The 26322-nt window shown below is 45.0% G+C and overlaps 1 protein-coding gene across 1 annotated transcript in view; it reads right to left on the bottom strand.

Moving 5' to 3' along the window:
• Nucleotides 1–26322, bottom strand: part of KLHL7 (kelch like family member 7) — a 428793-nt gene that overhangs the window by 247467 nt on the left and 155004 nt on the right. Inside the window, exon 5 of the mRNA XM_085631525.1 lies at nt 10924–11099. Within this exon, the coding sequence (XP_085487651.1) occupies nt 10924–11099 (176 nt within the window). The remainder of the gene's footprint in view (nt 1–10923; nt 11100–26322) is intronic.

Raw genomic sequence — 26322 nt, 5'->3', positions numbered from 1 at the left:
TTATCAGCCACCAACACGACATATACCACCTTTTGGACTCAGACCGCCCCGACATCCTGTTTCTAACTGAGTCCTGGCTGAAAGAGGACTCCTCTCCTGACATCTTGGCAGCTATTCCTCCTGGCTATTACATTCTTCAAGCCAACCGTCCAGCTGGTAAATCCGGAGGTGGCGTAGCCGCTATTATTAAACTTTCTTTCAGATTCTCTTCCCTCTCTCTACTCACCATTCCCCAGGCTGACTGCCTGGTTATTAGACTCGAATCCTCGGTGTCCCCGCTCACCTGCGTCCTGGTATACCGTCCCCCTCAACCCATGCCCAATTTCCTCTCCCTTTTTGGTGACCTTCTATCCCAGCTCACACTCAACAACTCCAAACTCCTGGTTTTAGGAGACTTCAATTACTGGCCATCTGATCCACTTGAAAACCCCCACTCTCTGGCTTTCACCGACTTACTAAGTAGCCTCAATGGCCGTCAGCACGTCCACACAGCGACCCACTCTAAAGGCCACACCCTAGATCAGGTCTGGACCTACAACCTTGACATCACATCACTCACAATCCTCCCTTGCCTCTGGTCGGACCATTCCTTAATTTCTTTCCTTCTTTTGGTCCCTCCACCGCCCTCCCGTAGCCGTGGCGCTAGCCTTCTGGCTCGCAATTGGAATAAAGCCAACCTTGACCTTTTCCTTTCCTCCCTAACATCCTCCGTTCCACCCGGCTTAGGCCCCCCAGATTCTCAGGAAGCCGCTCTCGTCGATTGGTTGGAATCTGCCAGTAACATAGTCGCCCCTCTCAAGTCTATCCGAACTAAGCGCCCTCACGACGCTCATCGCTGGTTCTCCGATAGCCTCAAATCCCTTAAACTGGGACTTCGCCAAGCTGAGCGCCGCTGGCGTCGAAACTACGACCCCTTAGAAAAAGTCCACTTCCTCAAACTATCCGGAGAATACAAACACGCAATCTCATCTGCAAAATCTGTCTATTTTTCCACAAAAATTCTCAACTCTGTGAATAAATCCAAAGACATTTTTGCGATTGTGGAGGAACTCTCACACCTGGATAGAGTGACCATCAAACCCCTCCCCTCTCAGGCACTCTGTGACTCCCTCAACCAATTTTTCATTGACAAAATCAGTAAAATCAAAAACAGTATTTCCTCCAGCCCTCCTGCAATGTCTCCCCCAGAGGCTGCTCCCTTTTTCAACTCTCACTCCTTGTCACAGCTGCCTCCTATATCCGACGAAGTCTTCTTCCCCCTGCTTCATAAAGTCTCATCCGGTTCCCCCACTGATTGCTGTCCCCCAGCAATTCTCCGGACTGCTTTTTTGTCCTGCCCTGGCCCCCCACTGGCCCTTTTGAATAACTCTCTGCTGCTCGGCGTGGTCCCCAGCCAATTCAAGAACGCCGAAGTTATCCCCATATTAAAAAAACCCAACGCCGACCCCACGGTCCTGGGCAACTTCCGCCCTATTTCTCTCCTGCCTTACCTAAGCAAGGTACTCGAGACGCACGTGACCAGCGTCCTTAGTTCCTTCATCGAGGACTCCAACTTCTTAGATTCACAGCAAGCTGGGTTTAGACCTGCCCACTCGACAGAGTCTGTTATCCTCTCTTTTATGGAGGAACTCCGTAGAGGCGCCGACTCCAACACCAGTCAAGCCCTGGTGCTTTTAGATCTGTCAGCAGCCTTCGACGCGGTCGATCATTCCATCTTAGTCGACCGTGTCAAAGAGGCAGGCATTAGCGGGACGGCCCTTAATTGGGTTCGTTCCTTCCTTGCAGACCGCCATCAATCGGTCCGTCTCTCTCAGTTCACGGCAAACCAGACGAGAGTCACCTGCGGTGTCCCGCAGGGTTCATCCCTGTCACCCCTTCTCTTTAACCTTTACCTCACCCCCCTGATCCGCTCCCTCCGCGGTAGGAATGTCACTGCATTTAATTATGCAGATGACATACAGCTCGTCTTCAATCTCGACTCCTCGGACGAAGCGGCTCTAGATTTCCAGTCCACCCTTTGTCACATCAGTAATTGGATGGGCACACACCATCTTAAACTTAACTCCGACAAGACGGAGCTCGTTTTTGTCAGAGGCCATTCCAATCCCTGGAATTCCACCTTCTGGCCCTCCTCCCTAGGCCCTCCCCCCCACCCTGCTGACAAAGTGAAAAGCCTTGGGGTCTACATCTCCCAAGACCTCTCAATGCAGCATCAGGTCAGTGCCACCGTGTCCTCCTGCTTCTTCCAGCTCCGGAAGATTCGAAAAATAGCCCACTTTCTGACCACTGAAGCCCTCACCTTGGTACTACTGGCATTAGTCATCTCCCGAATCGACCACGCCAACGCCCTATACGTTGGCATCCCACAATATCAAATCAACAGACTACAACTTATTCAGAACCAAGCAGCTCGCCTTATCTATCACCAACCGAAACACCAGCACGTCCGAACCCTCCTCAAGGCCCTCCATTGGCTTCCTATTTCGGAACGCTGCAAGTTTAAACTTGGTTGCCTGACCCATAAATCTCTGGCAGGCACCGGTCCTTCTTTCATTTCCTCCCTCTTGCATCCCTATACCCCCTCTAGGAATCTCCGCTCCTCTCATCTTGCGCTCCTTCAGACTCCCCGCTTCAAGCGCAAAAAACACGGCGGACTCAGATTCTCCTTTCTGGCACCCTCTTTCTGGAACTCTCTACCGCTGGAATTGAGACTTTCTCCCTCTTATCCTCACTTTAGGTCCCTCCTAAAAACCCACCTTTTTCTCGGTATCTACTCATAAATCTCTTCCTCCTCGTTCTTGCTTCTGCCTCTCGTTGATTAAAGTGAATAGCGCCAAGAAACCGTCCGGTGAATGCCGCGCTTTACAAATAATTTTTACATTACATTTACATTTACATTACATTACATTACACTGTGTATTGAGAATGCTAGCTTCCTACTAGTAATTGAATACATTTTCTGTGGGGGTGTGCAATAGAGATGTGGAATTATGCGTCCAGTCGGTCTATTGCGCGCATCCATTTTTCTCCCTCAGATGTGGATTAATTTGATGAAAGGCCACATCTGGAATTTTCTTTTTTGATAAATTTGTTTGTGTATCTATATAGGTTCCACTTCTATGTCCTTTTTTCGATATTAGAAAATATATGGAGTATACTCCTAGACCCTTATGGTATGATGGAACAGCTTCGATATCTCCCTTTTTTAACAGGATTTTCTTTTCCTGAGTACAGATAGTTGGTGCTTTAAAGTAGGTTTTGGTGGGATCAGAGGTGGAATATTTTTTTAAAGTAGAAACTATCTACAAGCTTTAATATTTAGCACTGATTTGTATCTTGTGATTAAAGGCCACTCTGCCATATGCAAGGATATTGTTCACCTCCCCCACCTGAGTGGGTAACAGAGAGGAGGAGGTATAAGATTGCCACTTCCTTGTACCAGATGACTGTCTTCCTCTAGAAGATCGAGATTTCATCTGAGTTGTTTTAGGTTTACATGATCAGTATAGTTACCCCTGAATCGGAGGATACTGTTGCAGACTTATCGACCACCAAGGAGTTTGAAACCTACACTGGTAGAATCTACGATATCTTGATCTGAATTTGTGTTGGAAGAATTTATTCCATTCCTCAAGGCAAACTCCTTCCAATATCCCTACCTTATTTTTCATTGAGACAAGTTAATAATTTCCAACAGCAGGTCTTGTTTTAGAGTTGTTAGGCATAACCTTGAAGTTCATCTTATGGATATGCCATTGAAATATTCACATGCTGTCAGTTCGGTCAAATCTACCACAGAACTAATCATTTGGTAGGCAACCAAAGAATTTTCTTGACGCATTTCAATGTAATCCTGCTGATGGTGGTTTGGTAAGCCTTCGGTGAAAAATCACATTCCTTTGCATATTTCTTGTTAGTAGCGATCAAGAAGGGCAGAGTCACTTGCCTTTTTAAGATGTGAGGCAGCATTTTAACATACTTTCCATCCAACAGCATGTATGCGCTTTCTTTCATGCTCTGGAGGAGCTGTTTTGGAGTGGATGCATATCTTCTCCTTGCAGAGGTTACTATAACAGATACCAGTTTCGGGTCGGACCTTATTAATTCACAGTCATGATGTGGTGGTCTATACTTCTTGTGCAATCTTGGTGTTGCTGCTTTAACTATGGCAGGTATTAAGAATCTCTTTTGTGCTATTTCTACTTGACCTCGAACGAAGGGTATAAGAGCCGCTCCATTTTGCAAGGTTTCAAGTATGATCAATACAGAAGTCTGAGGACCAACCAGAGGGATATTTAACTTGGCATCCACTCTAACCAAGACCTCCTGGAAGGTACTGGTGTAGTCTACTAGAAAGGATGTAGATGGTTATGTTGCTGGTTAATTTGGAGTATAGAGTGTCATCTGCTGTCGCTAACCGTGTTATTGATCTTGTAGGACATCTGTATCTTTTCCTTGTTTTTGGACTTTGTTTTGAAGAGAGAGAAGGAGATGGTCTCTTCTTCCTTACTGAAGACATTGATCTTTGTCTTGATATCATTATTGGCCATAAGTTTAAAGGCTGGTGAGACTCTTGCAGAGGATCTTCAAAAGTTATTATAGGTTTGATTGGGTTAAATGGCAAAGGATGGTGTAACCGGTATGGAGACAGAAGAGGCTTTGATAAAGATTCTACTCTCTTTCTAGGTGTAGTCGTGAATGAGGAGGAAAACCTTGCAGTATTCACACTATGCTCTGGCGACGATAACTGGAGTGAATGTAATGAAGGTGAAGATTACAGTGAAGCTACAAATGAGGATGGAGATTAGGACATGTTTGGTCAGATGTGTAACGTCCTGGGTATTGATAGAGAAGGAGCTTGATGTCTATGGTTTTTATTCTTCACCGGTAAAATCAACGTCGAAGGAAGGAACGTTTTCGATGTTGTAGATGGAAACTTTGTTGTTGAGTCATACGATGATATTGAGTAATGTGTATGAGTGGACGATGACCAATGGGCATTTCCTTAATTTCAAACTTATTTCTTTCTTTTTGTTTTAAAAATTCTTTTTATTGGCATTTGTAGTAAACACATTGCAAATATATGCACATATGGAATTACAGTAAACATGTGCCCTTGGACCAGCGTATACAGATGTTACTATTATAGTCAGCGGATCTCACAGGCTTAGAGTAGAGTATCAAGGGCCCTGCCCTATCCTGTGTCCGGGCCCACCCCCACTGACGTGCGCTGTGGATGCCGCATTACATGAGGGCTGCTATATGGATCCATATCCCCTGAGTGAGATGTGCCTCAGGTCGTTGAAGCGCGGCCAACTAATTACTATTAACGAACTGGGGACATGTAAACTGGGGAGTGCACCATATCTGGGATTATAGACCTTGTGAGACTAACGTTGGAGAGCAGTGTCCTTGCCGGTCGTCGTGCTACGTTTTCGCAGACGCGGGGAAGGTTCGAGGGAGGGGAGGGGCAGGGGTCGATGGCGGGAGTATAGATCCCTGTCTGTGCATGGGCTGAACAGGGTACCAGTTACAGTTTAAGTCAAACTTATTTCTTTCTTAGGATGCCATTTGTGTATCGTTGAGACCACTTAGGAGGGCAAACAAGTTAAACCAATGCCCTTGACGTTGATTCCTTCGACACTGAGTCAGAATGAAGTTGTGACTTATTTGGTCGATGCCTTGACAATGAAGATTTTTCTTAAGATCTCTCTCTGAGAGAATCTTTGACGACCGGCTGTTTTTCAGAGGGGGGACTGAGAAGAAGATTTCAAGTGTTCTATTTTTTTCCACTCCACCTCTGCTATGGTATCTTTTATGAGCCCCCTCAGCCTGTGCGTTCTCTGTCCTTGAGAATATGTTCAAACATCTTTTTACAGTTGTTGCAGTCTTTCACTACGTGATCTTTTGGCAGACACACCACAAATGCCTTGTGTGGGTCTGACACTGCTTTTTGTCTGCCAGATAAAGGGCATTTTTAAAGAAAAAAGGGCATTTTTGTGGAAAAATCGTCTCAGGACTTTTTGATACAACTCGTCAGGAAAGGTCTAAAATGTTGAGTGATGCTTAAAAGGCTAGGATACTTTTTGATATTAATTAAAAAATACTGACTTGAGTCAGGAAAAAAAGTAAACTGACTCTTTGAGACAACCTGCCAGTATGGTGCACTGTGAGTAGAGAAGCCTCATGAACTCTTAAAGGGACAGCACCCTTTTTCTCTTTTTACAATGAAATGCTATCAGGCAGCATTTTATTTTTATTTTCTTCATACATTTTCACCTTTCTGCACATATACAGCAATGAAGGGTTGAAATCGGTATTTCTAGTCATTGTATTCTCTCACAAAATAGGCTATCACAAGGTGCATTTCATCAAGGAATTAGATGGCCATCAACACCTTAGAGAATGTTAAAATGGATGGTACATCTCAAGTGCCTGGGTTCAACCCAGGCAGCATAGAATTATTCTAGTGTTTATGACTATCAAAGAAGATCCTAAGATGCAGAATCACTTTATCCTGGTGGTTGCCGATTATGCCACAAGGTACTTCGAGGCTGTGACTTATACCTCCAGGTCTATGGAAGAGGCCTTGATGCCAGTGTTCTTCAGGTAGAGGTCTGTGAAGTAGCAAATTACAGCTGGTAGGCTCGGTTAAAGGGCACTTTCATGTACGTATGCATGACTTGTAGCCAGCAGCCACCTGACCCTCAACTCCAGCTTTTATAATTCTCTTATCCTGCTTTTCAATGTAGGTTTGGGAACACCCTAGACTTTGCAGTTATGCCTACACAATGGCTACAGTTTTGGCATGTATAATGGCCTCGCACCTAGAAGCTTGTGTAAACTGAAATGGGTGGAAAACTAGACGGGCCGTTTTGTTCTGGAACTGGAATGATCTGAGCACATCGCATATACACTGATTTTGCCCCTCTGGCTACCAGTTAAAAGGAGAATCTAGTTCAAAATAATTTCTACATGCACAAAGAACTATAGTTTCTAAACCGCTGTAAAAAAAAGCATGTGTTTTGCTGCAGAGAACAGGCAATTCTTTAAATGGTACAAAATGAATTATTTGGGCGGAGATCCTTCCACATTCAATGCTCAACATCTATGAAATTTTCCACCTTGAGGCAACAAGTACTGGACATGTCTGAAAACTACTCTCTTCCTTCCAGCAGGCTTAGTACTAGCCTGTACGTGATATCTGTGGTGCCTGTCTCCTCAGTCTTGTCAACCAATCGCCAACTCTTTTACATGTCTTACAGCACTGAAGCAGCTCAATATCAACATGGGTGCTGTATGAACACCCCCCCCCCCCAAAGTAGAAAGAGTTTTCTGGCATTGTACAAATCTCAGGAAACCACTGCAACTCTTCTATGATCACTTTCTAACTATTACTGCCACTTAATGGGGGGACTAAACACTTTCTGTAACTGTTTTAATACACAGCGTTGAACTCTTGTAACATTCACACACAGGTGGCTCATCCAGGTACGACTGCATCACTGCAGGTATGTGGATCCTCGCCAGTTCCCAAAAGTATCCACATCAAAACCATACGCATAATAACTTTTATATATATTAATGCAGTGATGTCATATTGGGGAACAGACTTTTGCAATGTTTAGATGTACAGAAGTGGAAAACGACATTCTACTACTTGCTGTACAGATAAAAACAAGTGTCTTCGTCTACTATTTCCTCCCTTCTGTGTCCAGATACCGCTGCGTGGAGCAGTTCAGCAGAATACCAGGATTTAACTTTAGATGGGTGAGAAACAAAAGGGAGCTGGAGGAGGGTAGTGAGAGCCAGGGGTTACAGATTATAATAAGTATGACAGGTCTCTCCTTTCTCACTCCTGTGGCAGCTGGTACATCATGACAGTCAGGTGGGATAAAAGGTCACAAGAGCATTGGACAAACGCTAAACTGTGAACTGATTTACCATTAGCAACTAGTTGCCATAGATGGCATTAACACTATACTTTACATTTTGTCCTTGTTCTGCATAGGCAAAACATTTTATATCACTATACACAACTCAAGTTGCTTGAGAGCAAAATGATTGCTTTTGGTCCTGTCTGTCCATTTTACCACAACACAACTACCTCCTTTAAAAACATGTTTTTATTATAAAATACATGAATATAAAAGTAATGCATTATTGGAGCCCAATATTAAAAACTAGAAATAGGCAAACATAGACAGTGATAAGGAATTTACCCGAGAGAAACAACAAGCATTCTAACTCTAGCCCCATGGATACAACATTAGCCTAATTATACATATTGCAGCTCTCTTCAATGAAAACAAGAACCTTTCATATGCTATCCAAAAAATAAAGTATGCATAGTTATATTAAAAAGTGGAGTCTTTCTGCCCCCCCCGGGGGCAGATGGGGCAGTAGCCCCCGGTCTGTCCCCCGGGGGGGGGGGCAGGGGGCCCACTAAATGCCAGGGATTTTGTTTTTGCCCCATTTTTTTATGGCGGGTTTTGATTGGGGTGGGGGCATTGGCATGCCTGTTTTGGGAAGCCCCACCCTGATTGGAATTTGCCCAAAGGGCTCCCTGGCATCTAGTGGACTTTCGCCCCCCCCCCGGGGGGCAGATGGGGGCATTGGCCCCCAATGTGCCCCACCTAGGGGGGCGGAGGGCCCACTGGACGTCAGGGTTTTTTTGGGGGCGAGTTTGGATTGGAATGGGGCTGCCCAGGGCGTGCATGCCCATGCCCCCACCCCCTAAACAAATAGCCACAGTGTTTCTGCCCCCCTTGGGGGAATATCGGGGTAACCCCACCCCCCGGTATCCCACCTCAGGGCAGCAGAAAGCAGACTAGGCATGGATTAGTTTTTTGCAATATGCCTACCTGTCGATTTTGGGCCCTAGCGCAGCCGGCACATAGGGAAACCTAGAAAACCTGTACATTTTTTAAAACTAGACACCTAGGGAAATCCAGGATGGGGTGACTTGACTGGCTCTCACCAGGTTCTGTTACACAGAATCCCTTGCAAACCTAAATATTTGTAAAAAAAAAAACACATTTTCCTCACATTTCTGTCGTGGAAGGTTCTAGAATCTGCGTGGATCCACAAAATTCCACCCACCCCACGTTCCCCAAAGCCTTCCGATAAAAATGGTGCCTCACTTGTGTGGGAGGCTGTAGTACACTCTTTGTATCTATAGCAGTGGTGGAATGTAATGGTGTGGATGTTCCATGTTGTATTATGATTCGGAGTTCTCTTCCACGGCAGTTGCTTGTTGCTCCTGTCATGGAGAGTCCGCTCTTGTGTTTCTCTATACTTGTAATAAACTATCTACACTTGGAATCAGCTTCTGGACGTCTACAACAATTCTTGGCGACGATTTCTACTCTAGCTTAACCCACGCTGGTCATTCAAGCTGTTTCGGCGAGCTACTCTGGTTCCACATCACAAGAGCGGAGGCCCTCTCTACCCTCCACGTCCTGTTTGCGTTGGTCTGAGGCCAGCTTTTCATCAGTCAAGAGTGGCACTGGATAGAGCCCGTCAACTAGCCCACTTGTGCAGTTTCCTTCAGTCAAGTGTGGTGCTAGAGGGACCTCGTAAACTAGCCCATTAATGTTGTCTACCTCTAATGATCGGACTGTTCGCTTTAGAGAGTGAAGTGACGTGCGAGGCTATGTCGGATTATGTTGGAGCAAACTGCCGAACCAGCGCGCTGTAAAAAGAAAAGAGAGCAACTCATCGGCGTACCTGAGACTCTTCCTGGCAGTGGCAGTTATTTCGTGAGGAGGTCCGTTGCCTGCGATCCCTCGTCTTGCTCTGGTGACATAATCGAATTTTCTCTGGTGACAGTGGAGCCTCGCAGGTACAGCGTTCTACGTTCTTCCTTGTTCCGTGTTGTCAGACGTCTGAGCGTCATCCACGTCCTCACGCACATTACGTTGTCACCGCCATCTTGAAGGTTGTTATGGTTACTCTTCCGTCATTGTGCCTCACTTCATCATTGTAACTACGAGTCTTGTGGGATTACTGGAGTTCGCGAACTACGTACATTTTGTTGTGGATCTTGGTGCTTGTGGTCAGCACGTACACAGCGATTCACACGCTTTGGGGTTCTCACGTTGATTCAAGGTACTTTTATGCATCTTGCACACAACAGACATTGAGTTTTCTTTTCAAGTGCTTTTCCGGCGATACGCACGCCTCTGTGGGTTCGCTAATTTGAATACTCTTGTTTGACATTTTTTTTGGTTTGGCTGCATTTTATTCCTACATCATAAAGAGGGGGACTATGAAGTAAAGAGTAACACTCTTTCTATTTGAGGTGTATTTAGGCGAACGACTGTTTTGTCCTTGGGGCTAATGCATCTCAATTAAAGTCATGTCTAATGAAAAAAAAAAAAAAGTGGAGTCTAGTATAAAAGGTTTTACTAAAGAAAGCAGGCACTTAACATTGATAACCATGTCTAAGAAAATAGTAACTAATATCAAAGACTAGCCCTCGTTTTTCAAGATTTTAATGAGATGGACTTTCTCACTTCTTCTCTTATCTTAACCCCTGCTTTCTACAGAATGGGAGATTTACCACTCCTCCCTTCACAGAGATTTGCTTGAAGCCCTCACACTTAATTTTTATGCTTTCTTGAGTTTTCAAATCCCTGCATGTTTTCATTACTTCTTGCCCAGCCATTACAGACAAGTTTAAGTTTCACCCTTCCCAACTCAACCTTTAGTAATTTGCGATTGATTAATTTAAGCAAATTGACCTCTTTCACACAATATTCATAATAATTTCCAATGGGCCATTTACAAACTGCTTCTTGGTGTGCGGCTTGACCCACTGCGTCTCCAAAACAATGAATAATTTCAAGTTCTAATAACCATTGTCCAGACTAAAATCCATTTGTGAAATAGAATTTGCTTGATTTAAAACAAGGACCTTACCTGATCCTCTGCTCGGACAGTCAATGTGTCCTGGTTGAGGAGTTGCGTTACACGCTTAACATCAAGTTGAAGAAATTCATCAGTTTTGTAAACTTCTGTAAAATGTTGATGGATAAAATCATCTGCAGTAGCCTTCAATTCTGGACAGTCCAGACATTCTGCTAACACACTAATACCTGAAATAGACATATAATGGAAACCAGATGAAATTTCACTTGCCTTTTCCACATTTACATCCAATGTTATCACATAAATAATGTGAAAATCACATTTGAATAATCAGGGCATGGTGGGTTATCTCTTAGAACAAACTTAAGGAGGAAATATCTTGAATATCATAAAGTGCATGTTTATGGTCTATCCAAGACCAGTAAGTAACGGCACTGAGGTAAATCGGTGCTCACCTTACATTTGTCGCAGACTTGTGTGAGATTAAAGAAGAGCCACAAGCCACAAACTGCCCCGAAAGGTCATGCAGGGAGTCAGGGGCACTCCTCAAGGGTTGAGCGGACTGGTACCATTGATTAATATTTGACTGTAGAGACGGTCCATCCCTGAAATTTACCTATGATGTCGGTAAATTGACTTAGACATCAGTTGACCATACAAGGAAAAGGTCCTCAATGTATGTTCTGTACGTAAATGTGCATGCTTTTCAAAACAAGCATTTGCAATGCAATAGGTCTCGCATTTGCGAGTCTTTGAGCTACTGGCATTGTAAACGACAAATCTTTATCAATGTGTTGGTTTTGAAAACATATGAATAAAAGGCATTGTCAATTACAATGCCAATAGCTTAAAATTTCGCAAATGCGAGACCTATTGCATTGCAAATGCTTGTTAGTTGTAATGATCTACGAAGGAGGCCTGCTGCTTGACACGATGATTACTTCTATCGTTAGCTGAATAGGGCTGCGGCTGCGCAGTATGCTGGGAGGCCGTGGGCAAAAACACTGCTCATTGGGCCACTCCGGGTACACACTTGACGATTCGCCAAGCAGGGGCGAATTTGCAACCCTTCACCATTGATTGAACGATTTCTAAATGGGGTGTGACCTAACTTACGCCGAATCAGGGGCCCAGGCAGTTTCTGGCAGTATTTTGTGGCTCACAATAAGGCGGGCAGCTGGGCCGCGGCAAGCAGAGGCATCCAATCTGAAATATTTTAAACACACGCAGTCACATGAGATATGAGCTCTTCACCGGAAAGACTGGGACCCGTGTCAGAACGTAGTAAGCAACGTGCAGTGCAACCAATTATCAATATTTTGTGTAGACCCAGCCCTGCAAAATAAGTGCCGGTGCTAAGCACCGCCACAAATTAAGCACTCAGGGACAGAGAGCTGACAGGCACTGGCAGTGAAGGGGGTGCGAGGGGGGCGTGTGAGGGAGAAAGACTGAGAGCGGCGATAGAGTTAAAGGGGGAGAAATGGTGACAGCATGGAAATGAATGAAGGAGAATGTATGGTGGAGAGAGGAGTGAGTGGAGATACGGCAGAGGAGAATGAGGGGGAATGAAGAGGGAGGGCATGAAGGAGGGTGGAACATTGTCCTTATAGAAGAAACCCGATGAGGCATGATCGGGAATGGATGAAGTACAGCGGGTGGGGCCTGGCGGGGGAATAATGATCACGGTGAGGTGTGGGGGGCAACTGGAGCTTGGCAGGAAGCTGGAGTGGGGTGAAGCACGCACTGAGGTCCGAGGGAAAGGGAGTAAAGGAGAATGAGGCGGGGAAAAAACATTTTATGGACGGAGGGAGGCAAGAGGCTATTACCGTAGATAGTTGTCTGTAAGTTACCCAAAATCTATAGAATTATTTGGTTGAAGGACGTATTCTTTTTAAATATTTAACCAAATAACTGCAGATGACATTTGGGTAAATATGAGAAAAACAAAGGAGGTAGCGAAGTACAGTGTGTGTGTGCCCTCAGATCCATCCCCCCCCTTCACGCCCTTGTTTGCCCCAGTGGTTTGCTACTCTGCACTAAATAGGAAGTGGGCTGCGACTGGGAAAAGATACAACATGCGCCCATCAGTCCAGTTGGTTTTGTGAGCTACTCGCCCTGTCTAAGTGCTGTGGCAAAATATTACACCTGCAATTTCGATTTCCAGGTGAGACTCTTTTCTTTATTTATGTTTGCCGTTTTATAAAGCATTGTTGAACATCTTTCAGATACTTCAGAGTGCTGCATCTATTTAAATGTCTGTACTGATACATTTTTAGGTCTCGCCTGACCCAGCGCTTGCGCTGGTCTGGCGAGACTTCAAGTAAGGGCTTAAAAAAATGCTACCACCGGCTACAGCTTGCAGTGCATGTGCGCGCTTGAGCAGAGGCGCCATCTGGCATGATTACTGCTGCGCGCGCACCACTCGCGCACATGCACTGCAAGCTATGGCCGGCGGTAGCATTTTTCCCCCGCGATCACTTTCACCTTCCTTAACCTTCCATTTTATACAGAGCGGCCCTCTGCTGCACCTCATCCTTTCATACCTATGTGCCCTCCTTTTCCCTGCACTGCAGCCTTCCTCCTTATCATTCCAGTACCCCAATAACTTCACCCCTCCTGACATGTTGTTCCTTCTAGAGTACCTGCCTTTCATATCTATGTGTCACTCTATATCATAGCCCGAAACAATTCACATGCACCATTCACTACCTCTTCGGTGCACTGTCATTTGCACGTGCCATGCAGCACCCCCCAGACATTTACTCCAGTACATCTACTCCTCTAAACATGTCTGCCTATGCACCATCTCCCTCCCATGACACCTTCTGTCCCCAACACATTTCTTCTTCAGTAACCCACGTCTTAGGCTCTACCCCTCTACAACTCTCTGTACAGCTTAGTTTATATACCATTTCTTTGACTTCCCGTTTCCGTATCTACAACCCTTCTCCATAAGATGCCGCCTTTGCCATCACCTCCTCTACACATGACCCATGTATAGTGTAAACCCCTACTCATGGTTAGCTCTTCTACTCACCCTCTACAACGGCACACTCCAATCTTTTTTATTCAGGGCACAAGTCCTAAAAAAAGAAGTGGGGGGACGCTGTCACCGGAAGTGACGAGAAGTGGGGGGACGCTGTCACCGGAAGTGACGTCACAACAGGAATCTCATGGGTATTCATATGCCTTTAGATGAAAGGTGGTCTGCACCCTACCTCGCGGAGGCTGCGTTTAATCCCCCCGCAGTGGGAGTGTCTCTCAGATGTCAGGCCCAATACTTCTTCGTGTAGCTGCTCGTTCGAGCTCTGCAGTATGTCAGGAGATCTTGCCGTTTGTGGAACGGCTTCCTTGGTGACAGTTTGCTTTCGCGACTGGCGAAAACAAATCGTCCGGCATTACATTGTTGGTCATGTTTGTGCTGTTCTTGGCAACGGGCCCCGCAATGATGCAAAGAGTGAAGTCCAGCTTTTGGGCAGGGGGGACGGCATCCACCCGTTAAAACCTGGTAAAATAAGTGGGGGGACGCCGTCCACCCGCGTGGTACCCCGACTCGAGCCCTGTTTTTATTATTTTTTCATTGCAGCTTTATATAGCGCGAACTCGAACCGAAGGAAGCGCTTTACATGAGCACCAGTTACGTTACGTCCTTTATATTGCCCCGCTACACCCTTTTTCATTTCTCAGCATTGTCTCGTCTACATATTCTCTTTCTCTCCCCCCTTTCATTGCATAGATCTCTTTTTGCAGCCTCTCCTGCACATTTCCCATTCTTTACCCCTCTTATCCTACAGGCTTCCCCTTGTAAACATTCTCCACCTGTTCCACGGCGTGCATGGCAAGCTCGGTCCTCTTCTCTGACAGCGGAGGCCGCTCCCTCTGGCTCGAGCGTCTGTGGGGAGGCCCTGGGGTGTTAAGGGCCGGCCCACACGGCCTCACTGACTGGAAGCCCATCACACAACTTTTCTGTACGCCCCTGAACGCCTGGAACGCTTTGCCAGCTAGCCCAAGGGCAATCACTGATTACGATGCTTCCAGAAAGTCCCCGTAAAACCCATCTATTCACTTCCCTGTTTCGTAAGGTTAGCGGGTGAATTATGTCACAATTCCGGTCTATTTTTAGCACCAAGAGAAGGCTGGTTGGTAACATAGTACTGACACATCTTCGTACACGTAAACTACCACACAACGCACACGTATCCTCTCCGACTAACAGGGAGAAGCACACTTACAGGCACAACTGCATACACTGACACCGGCTAACACACTTGACACACCGAGGTTTCAACATGAACATATGCACACAATCGCACTGGCACATTTCCTTACGCATGCACATACAAACAGCAACACATATACCAATATATAAACACATACCGACCCACGAATATATACATTGACGAGCAGATTGAGATACACACACTAACAAGCATATACACGTACAAGCGGACACACCAACTTACATGCAATCAAAAAATAACACCCATAGCACAATTCCGCATGCACAATGACAGAAACATTGACATGCACGCACTAAGGCAAACACACACAAACATTGACGCACACAACCTAGAGCTGATACAGACTGTCAACGTGTGTTCATGTACAAACTGACACATGGGAGAAAACCAATACACACGCACTGCCAAAACGAAAGACTCCTAACCACAGGCACATATACACACAGACACGAACATTCATACATGTACAAAAGCCATAAGACGCCCACAAACACCAGCAAGAACATGCTCTACTTAAAGTGAATCAAATTGCTTGAAGGCCAGATCAGCATGAAAAAAGGACCGTCAACCAGCGGAGCAACTAGACAAACATTTTTTGAGGAATGTTATGTTATGTTATTTTATATTTATAGAGCGCACAGATGCCACAGCCAAGCGGCGTCCCGGAATGGGGAGCTCAGCTAACCGGGGGCGTAACAAAACCTGATGAGGCCCCCCTGCAAAGTACATGGAGGGGGCCCCCCCACTCAGGGCTGACTGAGCTATGAAGTGGCAAGAAAGAGGCATGTAAAAACTGAATGAACGGGCTTAGAAATGTACTGTTTTTTTCCGTCAATCTTTCCTTACTCTCTAAAAGTAGTATAGAAATTCTCATTAGTATAGACTTCACCAGCCACCGTGTTATGTTTTTAATCCTGAGTTTTCACAACCACACACACAACCACACACACAACCACAAGCACACAACCGCACACAAACAACCACACAACACAACACAAACAACCACAACCACACACACACAACCACACACACACACAACCACACACAACCACACACACAACCACAACCACACAACCACACCCACAACCACACAAACAACCACACACACACAACACACAATCACAAACAGTTTTTTGGGCGGTCAGCCTAAATACGCTGTCACCAAACACAATGAACACCTTGGGAAAGTTTGGGAAGTCACCCCCAACTTTGAAACCACTTGCTGTTGCAGAGTGTGTGCTGTACACATGGCAATACCTTGACACAGCGGACTGTTGCAAGGAATGCTTTGAGCCTTGGAGGCTGACAGACCTCAGTCTGTGCATTAGTTCACCCAGTCTTGGCGCTGCATGAAAACAGGGTGCCCACTGTACAGCATGAAGTGAGACATGGTGATCAGGGCTGGAGATGCTATTTAGCAATCTGCTTAGAACATTGTGTTTCATTTATGGCATTAAACAAAGGAGCACTGGCAACGCTGATAAAAATGGATTTCATTTTGAGTAGTAACTAAAACTTTTTTTAAAAGCCTGCAATACTGAAACAAGCATTTGCCCATGCAATAGGTCTCGCATTTGCAAACGTTTAAGCTATTGGCATTGTTCATGGCAATGCCTTTTTTTATCTATTTTATAAAACAAACACATAAATAAATGCCATTATCATTTACAATGCCAATAGCTAGTGTTGCATTATTATTAGCAATGCCAACTGCAAATGCTTGTTTTATTCTGTTCCTCCTTACGCATCTAAAATACACAAGTGGGCAACTCAAGTTCCTAATGCACTCAGTGCGTAAAACTGGGGTTCCAATCATCTAGCAATGTTAGTTTTCCCCCTTACTTGCTTTGTTGTTTTGTTTCAGTGTTTATTTATATATTTTGAAAGTGTGTGTCAAAACGTCTGGGGCCTGACGTACATGCAGACATACGGAAATGGGTGCATACTGCGCAGTAACTTTTTACGAACTGCCTGTCATTTTGCTGTACTAATTAATGTACTGATAGGTTACATTTATAAAAGCCTATTCATTCACTGATTGTCACAAAACAACCTGCCTGAAGAATATTATTTAGCTGATCCCTATTTTCTACCACCTGTGCTTTGATATGCCCAGGGGACTGCACTCCACCATCGGCCCACTGCGCTCACATCCTCAAACGGGAAACATTTTGTTAAACCATATCATGTCCATTAAAAGAACAGATACTGCTTTAAAAAAAATCCCACGTGGGAGGACCTCCCCTAGACACCGGTCTGCTGCCCCCAGAGTCACCTGTTATGGTCCTTCAGTGAGAAGCTCTCCCCTGTGGGCAGCATTCCCACAGCAAATTGTATCGTCGTCTTGGGAGTCGTGGCTGCTTATTGGTTTGTGACTACAATTGGAGCCATAGTTAATTGACACACGTCATTGCACATTTTAATTAGCAGGGGGTGCCCCTTTTCCTGCCCCTCCTAATTGTGATTCAGAATGAGTCATAGAACCATGCTTTGAGTTGAAAACGCATTTATTTGCCACCATAATATAGTAATTAGTGAAAAAGCTCTTTTGCGGTCGCAAACTGTTATTTTGCAAATCGTAGGGTTTGGGATTGCAAAACGCTTTGCACTTCGTCCCTTTTGACTAGAAACATAGAATATATGGCATGGCAGTTTTTTTGCTAAGACAACATCGAAGGAGCATACTAGGATCATGTTGAGTGGCCATCGTTGCCCCTTTTCATCTCTTGCAGGCTGCCAGCGGTCTGTCTCTTTTTGAGACATTACATTGATCAATCCGTGAAGGCGTCTGTCGTGTGATCAGTCGCCCGTGCTGTTTATCGCCTTCCAGGATCCATCAACAACACTCGTTATCCGGTCTGTGGGCACTTCTACTCTCATTGCAGCGCCAGCCATATTCTCTTCTTAAAATGAATGATAAGGGGGTTAAACCCATCTTTGACTTCACTTTGCTGACACTCTGGTTATTAAATGGGAGGTGGTGGATTGGGAGTCGGATGGTGACTGCCAGTGAGGCGCTTCTGAGCTGCAGTGTAGAAGATCTCTCTAGGTAATAGGGTTCTTTCCCACAAACTGTCTAAGATCTTCTTTCAAATGCTAGTTTGTAAGGATTTTACCCCAGACGCCTTTTTGCCTTTTTAAACAAGGGGAGAAAGTAGAGATGAAAAGAACAGCAGAGTAAGATAAAGCAGTTGGAAATATAGACGTGGAAGAAAGAGGCATAAGGTTAAATTAAAACTAGGTAGTATTGGAATCTGGTACCCTAGAATTCGTAAGCACTAGCAATGTCCTCCTGAGAATAAAATAGGGTCCCTCAAATTATTGTATGCATTTATTTGTTTATTAATTCACATGGCAATCACTTATTTAACACTGTATTTTTTTTTTTAACATATTTTTATTGCCATTTATAGTTTACAGTGACATAGTGCATCAAGATACAGTTTGTCGAATTGGATTTCTCGCATTTATACCATAATACATTGCTATTCGCACAGTAATTAGACAAATATCCTGCCACTAGTGAGGTCTTAAGGCGTAGAATTTCTATATAGAACAGTGGTGCAAAACTGGGGAAGCGTTCATGGAGTTCTGGGTACAGGTGTCAAATGGGGCATTAGGGTTGTATGTGCCTCGCTTGACGGTATTTCTACATGTTACAAGGGGCGAGGGGGGGGGGGGACCTGTGGTCGGTCCTGCTCCGGGATCTGGCCTTCGAGTGGGGCGTATTGCGTGGTACTAATAACAATCGACGTTAGGAGTGCGCTGCAGGAGGAGATCTGGTACATGTGTTTGTGGTCTGTGCTTGTGGGCCCTCGGTGCATGTAGGTCGCCATCGGGGTCATCATGGGATAGTGGTGGTTTGAAATGGTTCAGTAATAGAGCCCACTCCTTAGATATGGGGTGTTTACGCATCCCTTTCACCTCTTCCTCTCGTAATGTTTCTTCCTCAGCTGTTGCCCATTTGTGTACCGCCCCCACCCATGCTGCGATCTGAGGGCCTGTGGGGGAACGGCAGTGCATGGCTATGCTCCGCTTGGCAAGCAAAATGGCCAGTCAGGTAAATCTGAGGGGCACTTTGTGTTGTTTCCGCTTCCAAAAGATACCTAGTGCGCAGGCTTCCCAGGTGTTCAGATATGTGAGCCCGGTGAGATCCCGGAGTGACTTGTGAATGTGTTGCCAATATGGTTGTAGTGTGGGGCAGCTCCAGAACATATGATAAAAATCTGCTGCTTGTGAGTGGCATCTGGGACATAGAAATTGGGTGTCAGGATAAAATCTCTGGAGGCGCGCTGGCATCAAATACACCCTATGAAGGATGATACGCCCTATGAAGGATGTAGAATATTATATTTTTAAAATGTGCGTTTCGAGACACCTTCTTGAGGTGTTCGAGAGCCCTCCCCCATTCTTTCTCATGTAGCAAGCGCCCTAATTCGTCTTTCCAAGTGGCCCGCTGGGTATCTAGGGGTCTGTTCATGAGTTCCCTGATGGCTTTATAGAGTCACGTAATCAAGTATCGTCCCACTCCCATAAATAAAATTGTGTGAGAGACCGGGTGTGTAGCTGGCTCCCCTGTCAAGAGGTCGTGGTACTGTCGATAATTTTCAGGTGGCGGTGGAGTAGGAACTGGCCATGGGGGAGATCATAGTCATCTATAAGTCATTGGAATGGCCTCAGTTGTCCATCTTCGAATAGAGACTCCATCTAGGTGATGCCGCAGTCTGTCCATGTATGAAGTATGTTAGATGTGTAATAGTTTTCGTGTTTGGGCCAACCGACCAGCGAAAACAGGGGAGAGTATGAGAGGTTTCCATGATGACATACGGTGTATCCTTTGCATGCATTTGTGTGCCACTGCTACTTGTAGGGGATATGTACGTCTTGGTTTGGTGCCTGGTAGTAATAAACGATGGAGTTCTGGGATGGGCACTGGACCAGTCGTGGTGTATGTCTCCCCTACGTGTCTGCCTGCCGTCCAGTAAGAGCCAATGCAGTTGTGCAGCTAGGAAATAGGATTCGAAGGATGGGGCGCCCAGCCCTCCCTGTGTGGTGGGTAGTTGTAGCTTTGTTAGTGCTATCCTATGTCTGTTTGTCCCTCATATCAGTGAGCTGAGGAGTGAGTCTAAGTCTCGGAAGAATGTTCTGGGCGGGATTATCGGTAGATTTGTGAAGTAATATAGCAACCGCAGAACTATTATAATTTTGGCGAGAGCCACGCGGCCGATCGGGGCTAACAGGAGGTTCCTCCAGAATCCAACCGAGGATCTGATACAGGCCAGTGTCCTACGGTGATTGCCTTCATATATGTCGGTCGGGTGTGGTAGAGACGGATCCCGAAGTATCGGGGGGCATCTGCGCTCCAGGCTATGCTCTGGTCGCCCAGCCTGATATCCCAGGGAGGAAGGTTCGGGTGTAGCGGGTACACTGTGGATTTATCCCAATTTACTCTTAGCCCGGAGACTTATGCAAACTCGAGCGGGCAGCCCTGCCTCGTGCCTCTTTGCACCACGAATTCTGACGAAATGTATCGGCCTATATGAACACGCAAGGTGAGTTTGGTGTATAAGAGTTGTGTAAACGCCAAGAGGGTAGGGCCAAGTCCTGCTCGTTGTAGGACCGAGAAGAGATACTGCCATGTGAGGGTGTCAAAGGCCTTCTCGAGGTCTAGGATAAGGCAGGCCGCCCGGGGGGGTGTGTCACCCACTTGATCTTGGACATGGAATAGTCGGCGTGTTTCTACCCGGGACGAAACCACAATGATCAGGATGGACATGGGGTCGTATGATTTGTGTGTATCTATCCACTAATATCTTCCCCAGGATCTTGCAGTCGGTGGATAGGAGCGTGATGGGGAGGTAGGAGGCCATCTGTTGTGGGTCGCGGTTGGGCTTTAGGAAGGTCACAATAACCGATTCCTGGAGGGATCTCGGCAGCTCCCTTTTTCCAATGCGGTGGTGAACATTGCCACCAATCGAGGGACCAATAAGGGGGAGAAGGTTGTGTAATTTTCTAAGGGGAGCCTAGAACATCTAGCTCCAGTGCTTTGTTGCGAGCTAAGGCGTGTAGGGCTTGAGTAATGTCCGCGGATTGTTTCACTGCATCTAATGATGTGCCATCTGCCTTTGTAATCTTAGGGATCGAGAAAATGGTCTATTATGCTCTGCTCGGTCGGGGTTGGGTATCAGTAAACCTCCGAGTAGTATTGACGGAATGCTGAAAGGATCTTATCTTGGGACCGTACTAGGTTGCTGCGGGAGTCTACCGCTTCTGTTATGGGTTTCACGTCGGTGTCTTGTTTGGCTAACCATGCCAATAAGGTGCCTGTTTTATCCCGTTCATTGTGCATCCGGGTTGCATACGTCCTAAAGTTGTATCGACGGAGGTCGACGCAGGCAGCTAGATATTCCGTCTTGGCCCTGGCTATCTGTGTCGCTGCTTCTTCAGAGAAGTCGTCCCGTTTAGTAGCGGTAGTGCCTGTTCTAGGGTCCGTTTTACCCCCACTATTTGTTTAATACATTCTCCCCGGACCACCACTTTGAATCCCAGAATTATTTTGAACGTAATAGACATTGAAACACGTGTTGGCTAAAGGAGGTATTTTTGACAAACAGAAAAAAACAGAAAATAAACCCAAAAGTCAAGACAAGAATATTTCTGTGTTTTTTGAACTGCACTAATTTGAATGAATATGATGATATATATGTATTGCGAATGAATATGATGATATATATGTATTGCGTGTGCCTCATAAGTGTAATCACTGCATGAAGAACTGCCAGATAAATCTTTTATGCTGGGAGTGCATTTGTCCTGACCCATCAGTGTTCCTCACTTTTTTCTTTGTAGTGCAAACTGACAATGGCCGAAATTAGATTATGAAGTCAACACTACCTTCAAACGGTCGAGTCCTCGACTGTCTTGAAGTTTTTCTGTATGCCCAGAGCAGGATACCCTGCTCCCAACTTCAAACTCTCACATCGACTTGCCTTGGTCTATATCTCCGTTCTTGGCAGACCCTCACACCTGCTGCTTATAATCCATGGGGGTAAATCAAGCACAGGTGCCCGTAAGCTATGAAACTTGAAGCTGGCATCAATTCTAAAGCTCAGGCGAGTCAGCAGAGCCACTGCCTGCAGATTCACCTAAAAAGCTAATGCTGCCCCACTGCCCATCTTACTTCTTTCCAAGAAATTTACTGACCGCAGGACTCTTCACAGTGATAAAATATCTGCGCCCATCACCAAGGACAGGCTAGTTTGCCATAGATGTCTGAGATACATCTCGCAATCTATCCATATAGGTGGGGATGCTCAGCAAAATCACAGTTTTAGAACTGAGCTGTGTCCTCTCCCTCGCCAGCAGAGCAGCAGGTACAGGCTAAAGGAGGTCAATTACCAAAAAACTCAGGCAGGGGCCATCAACTCCCATTCCAAGGCTGGTAACAACCAACGGCACGCTCTTTGCTTTTGTCACGTAGCCTACAATTACAAAGCTGACTATTCCGCAAACTGTTGAGATAAGTTAACGTCATTCACTTTTAAAATTTGGAAGTATTTTCTATAAAAAGATAACACGTTATGGCAGTTTGTAAAGAATCTTGACATGAAACCCTGCAGGTCACATGTGCAGTCAGGTCCCTATATCGATTTATTCTTAGAAATGGACTAGAGCCACAGCCCAAATTGCTCCAGAGCCATGAAGAAGTAACTCAATTTGCTGCTGTCAAACACCCTGTCTGGGTCTAGGGATAAGGCAATATATTCCAAGTGCAGTTTCCCGCTCTCCATAGAAGGGGGGCCAAATATATGAGGTGAATGTAAGGCTCCTGTTTGGAACAAAGCCTACATATGAGTCGCATATGAGAGAGATTATGTCATTGTGCAGTGTCATAGTCAACACTTTGGCTAAAGTCTTGATATCCACATTAATCAAGGATATATGCCAAAATGTACTGCATTCCATAGAGCTCTTTATGCCCTTTATTATGGCATTATTGGGCATATGACCCAAAGCCCAGATGTCTCTGCCTACTTAAAGATGCGTACAACACTCATAATAATTATGTAGAGCCTTCCTTCCTTGGGGATTTGCAGGTTGGGAGATCAGCTATAGCTGTCTACATCTCCTCCAGAATAATTTGACCCTCATCCTTTAGTAAAGCACTATCTTTAGGTAAAAGAGAAGTTAAAGAAAGCTAAAGCAGAAACAATTTTTTGTCCTGGTCTACATTACTTGGGTTAGAGCTGTACAGAGCCTTACAGTATGATACAAATTCATCCACTATTTCCAATGGGTGTGTCAATAGTGTTTCTTCCAGATTTAGGGATACCAGAATAGTTTGGCGTGTTTCCATCTGCTGCAGTTTGGATCGTCAACATCTGACCCGCTTTCTCTACTCACTCAAAGACTCCACATCTCCAGGAGGCAATGGTTAGACAAAAGATTGCACATATTGCTTTGTCTCGGTCATTATAGTAATCAATGGGGCCATTGGTCCCTATCTTCACAGGAGTTTCACCTAATTCTGTTAGCAACCTGGTCCAAATTGAAATGAAGGACTTACTTATGTATCCCCCACTGCATTTCTTATATTTGTATATTGATACATGTGAGTGTACTTTTTTCCTTTATAAACGTAACTGATTGCACATGTATTACACCTGCTTTATAATAGTTTGACAGAGCATCAATTATTTATATAATGTATTCATATGATTTATAGTATGTGATAGAATTTGGTGAAGGTGCAGCAAGATTATTATGTTTATTCCTGCATTTTACATCACTCAGTTAGAAGCCTGTCCTTTTCAAATAACCAGTAAAGTGTATTTCAGCTTGGTACAGATATGTATTAGGGTGAGAAGAATCTTCAACTTTCTGGAGACTTGGTTTGTGCGAGCTGAGCTGTATACATCTGCAATGAAGCCCATCGGCTTCTCAGAGCCATCCTGGCCTTATCAGTTTGCTAGGGAAAGTGACAAAAGAGACACAAAGCGACCTTCATTAAGTACAGAACAGGCCTGTTGTAGGGTAAAGTTATGCTGATTTGAGGCCACCTGCAAGAAAGTCAGATGGGTACTTTTAAAATATTGCCTCGATCCATGCTATAGCCTGGTTTTTTATTCCAATGACTTAGGAACTGAACCGTTCAAAGTATATTATGTGGTTTTTAACTTATCTTTGTCTACTTATTGCTATACATATTGAACTTAGTTTTAAATGACGACTGGTTATTCACAATACATTAGCTTCATATATCAATATTCAGGGTCACTGTACAATACATTCGGTCAGGCCTTTCAGATTCGAAAGGTTACAGTCTCAGGATAATTCCAGGCGCTAATTCTTCCCACCGCGATATTGTGCTGCATCCCGAACATTAAGCCTTGAGAAAGCCCTGGCCAGATACTGTGCCATAAGGGCGAAACACGTGTCGGCTGTTCACCTCCGCTCCAAATTGGCTTGTTCGTTTTACTTTGATAAATATAAGCTTGAATAACTGGATCAACTGAAATACAAGCCTTTCATTTGAACTAATAAATAATAATTTGGATTCACCAACTTACTTGACTTTCTTGGTTCTCAAAAAAATTATTTTCAAGAAGGAGTGAACTGACTCACTACTGAATGCATGTACTTTTTTGAGGCCATAGAGGTCCAGTGTCTTGAGTCTTCCTCCACAAGAAATAAGTAATATAACAAATTGAGCAATTCTCTCCAGAATTGGGATCCCTGGGCCTCGGTATCTCTGTAAGGGTAACAAGGTGGTAGCTCCTCTGAAGGCATAGAGATCTCCACCTTGCAGGTGGAAATAGATTAATATGGTTATTACCTCCGACGCCCCTGGAAGAAGGCGAGCCACTCACCAAAACTTAAACCAGCCCTACAGATTAACGGAGCCATGAAAGCCCCATATAAGATGTTCTCTGATGATGCAGACTAACATATATGTTTGGATGAGTCACACCACAAATTCACCCTCCCCCATCCCAAAAGCACCTCTATCAGAACAAATTAGCATCTTCAACTCACCTTAGGTATTTCTGTGGGGGACCCTAAAAGTGCCTATCTATCATGAGTAGAGGATCTAAGAACAAAATCTTGAAGAAGGAGGTATGCTCGCCAGCTTCAAGGACAACACATGAGCATTCCAGGATCCCTGTCAGATTATTCAGCGTGGGCATGATGGGGAGGGACAGCGGATGGAGGTCCTGGTAATTGGTGTCATTCAAAAGATGTAGGCTAGTCTGAGAAGTCTTCCAGTGCACTCAGGTCATAGTACTTTTTGGCCATGATGTCCACAGTGTGATCATAGAGGATGGCTTCAGAAGGCCATATTTTATATTCTGCTACCGCGGACCTTGCAAGGAATATCATCCACTTCACATTTGTCTCATGAGAGATGTCCGCTGATGCAGGGATAGATATTTCATCCAGTTGAAACAGACATTTTACTTTCTGGCTGCTTGAAGCACCATTCCTGGCAGGTTGCCAGTAAAAAAAACACTATTATCAGTTGTGGTGGGTTCTGTGTGTTGGCATTCCTGGGTCATATCATGTGTGCTCATTGACTTCAGAAGTTCTACAAAGATGATGTTAATTTGAGTAAGTGTAGTGTGGACCAAACGCCTCATGATGTCTCTTTTCTCAAGTTTCTCCAGAATACTTCAGAACCTGACGTTTCTGTAGGACGTGTTCTCCAAATCTGTAACCTTTCGTTAAGGTGTCCAGTCCGGGGTGCAAGTACTTGAGATTCAAAACATATAGACTTTATCTCTGTGGACTTCTCAGAGACCATTGGTTCCATCTTTAGCATTGCAGAGCTGATGAGTAAATTCTCTTTTGTGGTAGATTTTAGAGTTTATTGACCAGGAACCAGAAGAGCCTCACTGAACACTAATTGCTGGGCGGGGCAGCTGGCAGTTACCAAAGTTACAGAAGGGCTAGCATCCGCCTCCCTGGCCAGTGTATGAACGTCACCAGGAAGCAGTGCCATAGACACAATGTACTGCTTTTAGGAACAAGATAGAGCAATGGACAAGTGCACAAGTCCTGCCTCGATGAGGAGGAGATGATGTATGGAATATTCTAATGGTGTCAGGTTTAGAATGCTCAGGAAATGGGGCCATAATATTGTTGCCTTGATGATCCTTTTGTGATTAATGCTATTATCACCACTGGTTGTAAGCTCCGCCAGAGGAGATTA

The sequence above is a fragment of the Triturus cristatus genome, chromosome 10 (assembly GCF_964204655.1).
Source record: "Triturus cristatus chromosome 10, aTriCri1.1, whole genome shotgun sequence".
In the NCBI taxonomy this organism is placed as follows: Eukaryota; Metazoa; Chordata; class Amphibia; order Caudata; family Salamandridae; genus Triturus; species Triturus cristatus.
The sequence above is the reverse complement of the archived record's forward strand: the minus strand, read 5'-3'. Positions and strand labels throughout refer to the sequence as shown.